Below are 10,819 nucleotides of genomic sequence, written 5' to 3'. Positions count from 1 at the left end.
CTCCTGGTGAACTGCTGCTGCTTTATTTACCTGCAGATCCCATTGCTGCGAACAGTGATCCACTACCAATGGGAATTGTGATCCCCTGTACCTGTGGAGGTGCAGGTAAATTTGGTGGTGTGGGGGCCCACCAGGGGTTAACCCCGGCAAACTGGAACCAGCCCACAGACTGGTATTTGCCCACCCCAGATTTGGAGGAAAGATTGGAAATTATATGCTTCATTAGCCACTGTTGTATCTTAAAGGATATTCATGTTATAGAAGAAAAACAACCAGAACAGGACTGATAGCATACTAAGCTTTAATCTAAAAAAAAGATTAATTCAAAGTTTAGCATTATAAAAGGATATCAAATTTTGAATAAAAAAATGCTTTTACAAAGAAAACACACATTTTTATATTGCATCCCCTCCACACACAAAAACCCCACCTTAGTGCTTTCTTTTATTTTGACAATTCCAATGTATGGACCGTCTCAAAGCAGTATTTCAGCATATATTCACATGTGAAATGTAAATGAAACATTCATTTCTGTAACAAAGATATTTTTTCATATGTGAGTCTGAGCCAAGTTGTCGTTATGACTAGCTTATCTACACATGGCTCCGAAGGCAGGTGCCACATAACTTATTTTAACAAAATGGAATAAAACTACTGCTCATTGCAACATGCCCACCCCTCCGTATTATGGTTTTTAGAAGTCAGCAGTCCATTCATCACTTCATTGATCAATTCAGTTACTTATAATTCATTGTTCAGGGTCTGACCTTTTTTCAAATTCCTTGCTAGTTCACATCTGCAACTTCCTGTTCCCTTAAGGCACTCCAAAAGAAAGAAAAAAGAGAGACAGAAGAAAACATGACAGAAAAGGTATGAAACTTGTAGGAACTTCTCCCAGAGAGCAAGAAGAATGCCCTAGGCAGGGGTTTACTGGCTACACCTCCATATGGCAACTATTCATAATTTGTTCAGTGATAGCTTTTCCTTCTTGAGGACCCTGCGGCACCCCCAGGAGTGGATGGGAGCTCAGCCAGGTGTGGGAAAAACTAGACAGACAAGCCTGTTTAACCTTCTTTGTCTCTTCATAATTCGATTTACAATACTGAACAAATATGTCCCTTTGCTGTCTTGTGCTGACTGCCGGAACATGCTCTAGGGATTGACAGAGGCTAATTTGAGTGACATGCTGATCCATCATATTGTTTTTCAGTCAGCTGCGTGATTAATTCAGGCAAAAGAGCATATCTCCACATACACCATGCACACACTGTCACATACACCCAAAAGCAAACAAACAAAACCTTAATTAAACCTATAATGGAAGGCACCTCAAATGGATAAAATACATTTTTCTACAAGAGTCCTACCCATAAAATAGCTATTGGAATCCTTTAGTGGTTGCATTCTTGTTGCATTATCTTTGGAAAACAAAATAATAAAAATAAAACATCACCAATGGACAAATATCCATTCACTTAGAGGCTGCACAAATGAGTCAACAGCAATTTTCCACACTTTCGTTGGACCCAGAAACATAAAAACTTCAACACTGCTTGGAAAAATTGTAAATACATGAGTTCTTAATTTAAGCAGTTTTTCATCATAATTGAGTTTAAATGACTGTAGTGATAAGGAAAAATAAGGCGTATTATTGAAACTAAGATACCTAGAGTCAGATTTCTATAATAATGTTTTCAAGAAAGCTGCTTAAAAAAATTTAAATGCAAACTTTTACATCTCCAACACGTACAGATTTCATACGACAAAAGAAGACACATACATTGTATGTGATAATTTTTCCAAAACTAGCTGTTACATTTTCACAGATTTAAAAAAAAAACAGTCTGTTTAAATATCTCATTTCTACAAGGTGAATTTACATTTTAAAGTACAAAGTGCAAATACTATGGTTGTTCTTTTAAACTGCCTTTTGGTGAGGAAATCGCCCACATGTCAAAGAGATCTGCCTTGGATATGTAAGATGTTCACCCTTGCTTCTTAGAGCTTTGCTGAAAAGATATATATATTTAAAAGGTTATATTATTAGTGATGACTGCAAGTAATTTCATTCACATAGAAACACTTATTATTTATATTCCAGTGCTGACCATAGTCCCCAATCAAGATAATAGCCCCTTGTGCTGGATGCTGTACAAATACATATGGGAAAACAACCCGTGCCCGCAAAGAGGTAATAATCTCTCTTGTGATCCATGTAGAGCAGAGGTGGGCAATAATTTTTGCAGGGGGGACACTTAATGAATATTGGTACATGGTCATAAGCCGACTGCACCACTGGAAGGGGCAAGACTGGGGCCAGAGGCTTTGAATTAAAAACATAGCCAAGGGCTTGAGACTCCTGGCCCCACTGTTACTGTATTGCCTGGCAGCTGCCCATGTTGCTGTGGCGATTTAAAGGGCTAGCAACTCTGGCCTCTGCTGAGGTAGTGCCACAACCAGGAGCCGTGAGCCATTTAAATAGGATCCTGCTGCCTAAGCCACCGCCTGGAAATTTGGTGGCACGGGCTGCAGGATATAAATAGAAAGCAGCCAGGTGTGGTCGGGGGGCCGGATCAAAGTGTTAGGCAGGCTGAATACAGCTCCCAGCCCACATCTTTCCCAGTCCTGGTGTAAAGTGACAAAACCAACATCTTTACAACATTTTCCCTGTGACATCCTTGGGTTCTGCGAAACACAAAGTTCAAGATCATAACAGCTGCCATGATGGGATACAAGTGGGTCCTTATGCAGACATGTATGGATAAAGGGGTGCCATTCTTCTCTGAAAGATTTCTTCAGAACTGCTTTCTGAGCAAGTGCAGCCAGAGTTGGGGTAGAGTAGAGAGAGCTTCCGGGTTTCTTCTTTAGGAGCGTGTCTTGGTTGTTTGCTTCTATCTGTTATATTGAGCTGCCCTTTCTACAGCTAAGGTGTTAAGTTTCTTCTCTAAGCTTTACTGACCGGTGAACTTCACACTAGAAGAAAACATGACTTCTGAGATAGTGTGAGCCTTCCTAGATCATTGCTTAGTAAATCAGGATGATAAACTAGAAAATAATGTTCCCACCAATACAAGTTGCAGAACCCTGGAGTATGCTTTCTATGACGTGTGCCATATAGGAAATGGACTACTGGTAGATATTATATGTATCAATCTCAGTTTCCCTATACATTCCTCTAGGCTGCAAGTGTCCTTTTATAAAAAAAATTTGGAGTTATAACTTTTATGTTTTTCCTCTATGGGTCTAATTGATATAGACTTATAGAAATGTAGACCTGGTAGGAACCTAAAGATGTCACCTAGTCCAGCCCTTTGTGCTAAGTAAATCTAAACCGTCCCTGACAGCTGTTTGTGGACTCTCTTTCAACCCCCCCTATGAAACCTGTTCCAGTACTTAACTACCTTTACCATTGGAAAGCTTTTCTTAATATCTAACCTAAATGTCCCTTGCTACAGATTACACCAATTATTGTTTCTTCTACACTCAGTGGACAGACATGGAGAACAATTGAGGCCTCATCAGTACCGTTAATACACAATATATCCCAGAATATTTGCTCTGTGTGAAAGAGAGAGAAGAGTAAAGCAGGAAGCAGAGTAAAGCAACTGAAGTGTGGCTACTTACCTAATTCTTTGAGTTCTATTAATATTTTATTTCAGATAGAAAAGTCACACATCAGATTACATGGACTTTGGTGTAGGTGTCTATATCTATATAGTTACAAGTAATCTATATTACTGAATAAAAGGTAATGCCTTGATCACTAGTCAAATTTTTAAAAAAAGAAGTACTATGGAAAATGATGTGGTCTTTCCCATGATGATTATAGTTCAGTTGCCCATCTCCAAAGAAGCTGATTTGACCTGCTCTTGTAGGCTTTTTTTTTTTTTTCTGAGCAGGTCCTAGCCAGATTACTTTATTTCCAATGGCTTCCTTTCAAGTGCAAGCTTTTGCGATGAAAGCCACCTTTTGCTTAGGAGGGACATTTGTAGCTTTGCAGCGTTGTAGTGTGTGACTGCAAACAGATGGCTTGCACAGCCAACCTCAAGATTCAAGGCTATCATTTCTCACCAAGTGCTTTTAAAATAATAGATACTGAGTCAGCAAAAACATATAAAGATTTTTTTTTTAAAGACCATAGAAACAGTGGAGCTCTTTCATACTGAATGCTACATGATGGAATCAGATTACAAGAAAAGGGGAGAGCGGGGGATATTGTGCTTTGAGTGTTATACGCGTGCCAATATTTGCTATTATGTAATTAAAATAACCCTTTGAACATTTTTTTAGTTCCTCCACTGTCATTGTTTTCAGGCTGCCCTGTTTAAAGTGATTTGCGGGCAGGATTTGAAAAGTTAAGACCATGAACATTTGTCTAATCAAAGGGAAACTTATCACATCTCTGTTGCTGTGAGGACGTTTTACATTCCATCAAAGGCGTGTGTAGGAGAGCTCTGGTAAAACCCACAACAAATGCAGAGCTTGCCTTAGGAAGTGTGCTCCTAACATCAAGCAAATCAAGAGATGAAATAAGTAACAAATTGGCTAGCTGCAATCAAAGAGCTTTGCCTTAGCTTTGGGGAACGCTATAGCAATTTCATCCTGTATTTGTTTCTTTGTTTCTGACAAATATAGCTCTCTAGTAGATAGGAAGTGGCATTGAATTAACCACAATTATGTCCCTTTTATAGCACAGTGATCATCCTGTCTGGTTTAATGTTGCTATTTAATCCCCTAGATTATTACTTTAAATTATTTAGTTTCCTTAGTATCTTAAAAGACAATTCATCATCTGTTTCTGTCTTGTGTGTATTAATTGGCGTTTGTCTTGTGGTGTGCCTGATGTAAAAATAACTGGCAGTTCTAGCCATGAGGCCCTCCAGAAGTGAAATCTTAATTTAAAATGATATATAAATATAAATCCATGCCAAAAAAAAGCAACCTTCTATTCTCTCTCTCTCTCCTGGCCTACCCAGTACCTCTGGTCTGTTCAATGTCTGTCTTATTTGACTGTAATGTCTTCTGAGCAGGAAGCATATTACTATGTCCTGTACAGCACCAAACACACTTTCAAAAGCCTAATGAATAACAGTAAATTGGTGGGATCCAGACTGCAGGCAGCAACATTCATCCCTATACAGAGAACTCATGAGACTGAGGCCCCATTTATACCCTGATTGTTTTTTTCTTAAGTAGGGAAAAAAGCATGTTCTTGACATGTGTTACAATCCTGTTGTAAACAAGGCAAATTGTAGTTATAATACGTCAGCTTGTCAAGGTAAACCCTGGGGAACCAACTAAGGTTTACCTCATCCAGCAAATGGGTTAAAACTACAGCTGCTTTGACTATTAGGTGGGTAAACACATCCTTGCACTAGTGAAAGTGGGGCTCAAAAGTTGCATAGGTTTCATGTAGGCCCTCTGCACAAGGGAGAATTTCAGTTGGTTTGAATAAACAGGCTGTTTCCTAAACATTTCCATGGGGAATCCTTCCACCCACATCACAGTGTCAGATGACCTTGGCTTCCAGGTGTAGCCTTAAGGTTGAAATGATAACAGCTGAAAAATGCAGTATGGAGAGGCAGAACAGAGAAGGCTCCGTCCATTACTCACCTGCCTGTTGGAAGAAGTGCTTTCAGGATTGTTTTTGGGGGCTGGTAGAGGAGACGGGAAAAAAAAGTCAAGAAATGGTTTGCATGTAGTCTCTGTGCAATACTGAGTACATTTTACTTATTCCTAGTTGATAAACAATGTTCCCCTATTACAGAAATAGCACCCTAAAGTGCACCCCAGTTAAAACCACAACAGTAAAGTTGTAATTAGGAGTACGCTGCATATTACTGCAGAATATTACAGTGGTTGCTTTATAAGGACTGGAGAATGCAAAGTGGAATGGAAATTTTCCCCTGCCACCTGCCTGCAATGTATATTTGAACAAAGAAAGGTCATCACAACGCAAAATCTTGTATCCATGCTGTTAAACACCTAGATCAAATCTGCATTTCTTGGGCAGTCCAGTGGCACAATTGGAATACAGGAATAGGGCCCAGTTATTCAGTGGAATGTTTCATCTAAACTGACAGCGCTGTGAACATGCCTAGTAACACAGACAAAGGGAGGGGGGCAGAATCCTGGGTTTTAACTAAAAGGAACTGCTGGAAATGGGGCATTGTTCTAAGTGTTTATAAGCAAGGAGCAAGCATAATGGTATGTTCTGCATCAGAACCGTTCCATGCTTTGCCTACAAGACAGTCTTGAACAGTTATTTTCTAATAAGATGGACTTTGAGAGGAGGTAACATGATCATAGCAGCAGGTGACTTCCAATTCCTAATCCCACTGCTCACACCAAATCCTTGTGACCTTGAACCAAAGCACTGAGTATTCTTTAAACAACAGCATTATGTGGTGGCTTTTTCTCTTGTCTGTGATACTATAACTAGTAATATTCAGTTTCAGATATATAGAAATTAAATCAATGAATTTCTATTAGGCTAGTTCAATAATGCTACATGGAAAATATTGTCTCTTTTAGTTGCCTAGTGTGTTTTCACTTGCATTACTTATGGCAAAAATAAGTGTATTCAAGAGACCAGGAAGCCTCCAATATGAAATGTCATCTTTAGAAGCAATATAACTTTATATTTTTCCATAAGTGAGATCCTCCAAACAACTCACAAACAAATGTGTTTTCTTCTTTCCCCTTCTCAATAACAATGCTGGTTTTTTACTGGAGTGACTTGAAAGCTGAATAACTGGATTACTTCCCAGTAAATATCTGACATTCATTTAGTGAGTGTTGTTACCTATTCAATTAATCATAGAATAACAAAATATTAGAACTGGAAAGGACCTCACGAGGTCATCAAGTCCAGTCCCCTGCCTTGAGATGTCAAATGTTGGATATCTCAAACTCGTTTATTTATTGCTTTGAATTTCATTCTAATTTCCCTAAAGAACAAAGAGCAGGGGAAAGTGATGGCTGCCTGGAAGTATTTCTTTTTACATTCTTTTAAACATCACACCACAGTATATGCCATATTACCCAGAAGGGATCAGTAAGATTTAAATTATAAAGTGGAATTTTGTCACTTGCCCTTAAGTGGCAATGGAGAAACATGTATCCAGATTGCTAATCTGAATGCAGGGAGGAAAGCTGGCTTCATGGAATTTCAACTCCCCATATCCTTGGAAGTGAGTAGGTGGAGAAGGGTATGGAGTAAATGGAACTTTAATTTTAATGCTTAGTCCTAACTTGCTGGCCAGCAGAGCTGAGTTGTTAAAATGGGAAAAGAAACGTGGCCCTCGTAATGGCTACTGGAACTTGCTTCCTTCTGGAGTCAAAGGAAACCAAAGTAGGAATTGTGATTCTCTGGATGTGTTGATAGAAGAAATGGTGCCCATGTGGCATGTGTTGCTCCCATTTAAGATTATGAAATCACCTGTATACATCAAGCCTAATTCCCTTCTCTTGCACCAGTGTAACTTTGACTTCAATGAAGCCATTCGCATTTTACACTGGAGTAAGTAAGGATATGTCTGCACGGTAGTGCATGGCTGAAAATAAGCTACACAATTTGAGCTTCACAAATTGCTTGGATTATTTCGAGAGAGCCTATTTCAAAATTTGGTGCTGTCTATACAGTGCTAATTTTGAAATAGAGAACTATTCCGATGAATCCCTTAATCCTCGTGCAACGATGTTTACAGGATGTCAGACTAATAAGCCCGCTATTTTGAATGTATTTTGAAATAACAGTGATTAATTCATCTCCCTGAGGGGCAATAGCTATGTTGATAGGAGAAGCTCTCCTGTCAACAGAGCACTGTGGTGACAGGGCTTGGTCAGCATAAATATGTTGCAGATTTTTCACTACCCTGAGTGGCCTAACTATATTGATATAGGTCTGTAATGTAAATCTCACCTTAGGGTAAAGGTGGGCAAATACACGTCCACTGGTGGGATCTGGTCCACCAGGGTTAGCCCTTGGCAGGCCCGCACACCGCTCTATTTACCTGTGCTTCCACAGGTATGGAGTATCACACCTCCTGTTGGCCACGGACTGCTGTTCCCGGTCAATGTGAGCTGCGATTGCCCGTAGCTGTGGAGGTGCAGGTAAATATAGCGGCAGAGGCTCAGCAGGGGCTAATCCTGGTGAACCTCTGCCGTTTTATTGCCCACTCCTGCCTTAGGGCCTGGTCCTCATTTATATTAAGACTGCTCTGCACTTCCTGGCAGTGCAATAGCACTTTAAAGTAGATGTAAAGGGATAAACTGTTGCACCCCTTGTACATTATCAGAATATACACGAGAATCAAGCTGTTAACTTTCAGTTTTGTCCGTTGGAAGGTGGGATAATAACTCTTCTCTACCGTTACTCAATGATGTTTAGATCTGCTGTACAGGTGAACAGTGTTCGATATTGTTGTTATTAAATCTACAGAAAATATACTCATTTTGATGTTTTATGAAATCCATATGTCTGCTAACCATTTCCTTTATGAGTGCAATTTACTTCTGTTACCCTGTTTTATCTGACCTGTGGTGTCTGTTGATGAATAAAAGATCCATGGGGAACAATTTGTTTTTGACAGAGGTTTCCCAGTTGGCATGTTCCACTCATCCCTTATTACACTTATGATAGTTTATTTACTGACCTATGACTGAGGTCCTTCTCCTATGTTCTGAAAAATCTTAAGCAAAATGTACAGCTATTCTTCATTCATATTTTAATCACAGCCTCTTATAATGCCAAGCAAGTACACCAATACAGACTTTCTCTCCCACTTTCCAGCATTCTTAAGAATGTTGTGTTTGATTTCCCCAGTGCCCCAAACATCTTCAATTATTATACTCCCTTTCCATCAATTCTCAAAGACTGTGAGTACCAGCAGCCATTCTGCCTGCTCGATGGAAGAATGGACACATTTTCTTCTGACCCATTCAGCTCTAGAAATGGTTCAAGTACCTACTAGAAAGTGAAAGTTTGCTTCCTTCCATAGCAAGACACACTCACTTGTTCTTTTGGTATTGTCATCTTAGCCAGAGCTTGGTGGCATTGTTCTGTTGGACTGGCTGCCTAGTGGAATCTAGTACTAACTTCCCCTCTTTGTCTTCCTACCATGAAATCATAACTTCTCTAGATTAGTATTTGTTGATTAGAGAGCGAGACTATTGCTGCTTCTGGGACTTGAACCATAGACCATCTGACACAAAAGCACCAACTCTGCCAGTTTAAAGGATCTCTTTTAGCTCATCATAATTGCCATAGCAGTTTTTATACCTTTTGCAGGATTCCTAGGGACTGTGGCTTACCAAATCTAACTAATTTCTGTCTGATCAAAAAATCAGTTAAAAGGATAGTTAGAAAATGTTCTTACTGTGACGTTTCTTTGTGTCTGCTTTACCTTCTTCTTTTGTTACTCCCAGACAACCCATTAATTCTTGAACGGATAAGGATTTGTCGTTGTTCACATCGCAGTATTCTACAAACTTCTTCACACATTTTTTGGGCTTTGACTTTTTCCGCAGGAATCTCTTAAATGGCTTGATTTCCTTTTTTCCAATGTCACCACTGGAATTTTTATCAAGTTGTTTGAAATACCAGTGGACCACTCTCTCTTCCAGGGTATGATTTGGATCAGGTTCTGAAAGCCTGCAGTGCAAACAGAACATTAAGCTTCACATTTGATCACACCATCCTCTTTTGTTACTTACAAATAATTGGATACGCATTAGTGGATAATGGCATATTAGTAAAGTAGGATGATTTAAGAAATCCTTTGTTGCTAACTCTTGGACTACATCTATGGTGCACCATGGTTCAAAATAAGATGCGCAATTTGAGCTACGCAAATTGTATATCATATTTCAAAATAGCTTATTTTGTACTTGGGCGCTGTCTATACAGCATCAAATTTCGAAATAACCCGCTATTCCAAAATGTCCCTTACTCCTTGTGGAATGAGGTTTGCAGGGATGTTGGAATAGCAAGCCCAAAATAATGGGCTTGCTGTGAAGACATGAAATAGTTATTTTGGGATACTCTGGTATCCCGAAATAGCATTGCAGTGTAGAAGTAGCCTTGATGTCCTGAGGAGTCCAAGCTTTACAAGGGCTGCAAATTAACATAATATATTATACAGTGATCACACTTCAATATTTTGGTGGTTTTGAACATTTTTAAATGGTAAATAAGTAAAAATGTTGATATTAGTGCAAACGTTTTATATATGACCCTTCTAAATCACATATTCCAACAACTGGGGAGATGAGACTGGAATTCAGATTCTGCTGTAAATTCCCACTTTCTGACACTTAAACTACAGAAGAACGCCCATAGAGGCTAACAGTAGCAGGTCATTTATATTCTGTGATGTAGCAACTAGAGGGCACCATCGCACAAATACACACAAAGCCAATAATGATACAAGGATGCTGACAGAAGCCAGCATCAAAAAGAAAATTCAGATGGGCAGATGCGAATAAAGACAAATATGCATAATTTCCTGTTTCTCTGGGGAAGATGATGATGCTAAAATATCTTTCTGCCATAAAGAAGGGGAAGTACAGGAATTAATAACTCCTGTCTCTGTTGTGATTAAAGTATACAATCACAGAAGGCGCTTGACTACCACAGAAAAATATTGAGTGAGTGTGTTGTAGAGTCCAGAGGCTGGAAGCCATGATGTCTTAGAAATAGCTCTGGCTCCTCCGGAGAGAACAGGAATGGTCACAGCATGATTTACTGCTCTGCTGAAAAAAACATATCTGAGATTTATTGATGGCGGGACATTACATTGTATTAAAAGAAAGAAAG

At 39.3% G+C, this 10,819-nt stretch overlaps 1 protein-coding gene across 3 annotated transcripts in view; it reads right to left on the bottom strand.

Annotated features, from left to right (window-relative positions):
• Positions 1-284: 284 nt before the first annotated feature.
• SMOC2 (SPARC related modular calcium binding 2) overlaps positions 285-10,819 on the bottom strand; it is a 174,318-nt gene continuing 163,783 nt past the window's right edge. For 2 of the 3 annotated variants that reach the window (XM_006121968.5, XM_006121969.5), the window contains exons 11-13: positions 9,381-9,655; positions 5,614-5,654; positions 285-2,009 (exon numbers count right to left, since the gene is read on the bottom strand). In XM_006121968.5, coding sequence (XP_006122030.1) covers positions 1,986-2,009; positions 5,614-5,654; positions 9,381-9,655 — 340 coding nt within the window. In that variant the 3' untranslated portion in view covers positions 285-1,985. The remainder of the gene's footprint in view (positions 2,010-5,613; positions 5,655-9,380; positions 9,656-10,819) is intronic. The other variant, XM_075924671.2, reaches the window with a different exon arrangement.

This window comes from Pelodiscus sinensis, chromosome 3 (assembly GCF_052426305.1).
Source record: "Pelodiscus sinensis isolate ZL-2025 chromosome 3, ASM5242630v1, whole genome shotgun sequence".
In the NCBI taxonomy this organism is placed as follows: Eukaryota; Metazoa; Chordata; order Testudines; family Trionychidae; genus Pelodiscus; species Pelodiscus sinensis.
Note: the sequence above shows the minus strand (reverse complement) of the source record. Positions and strands in the feature narration are given on the sequence as shown.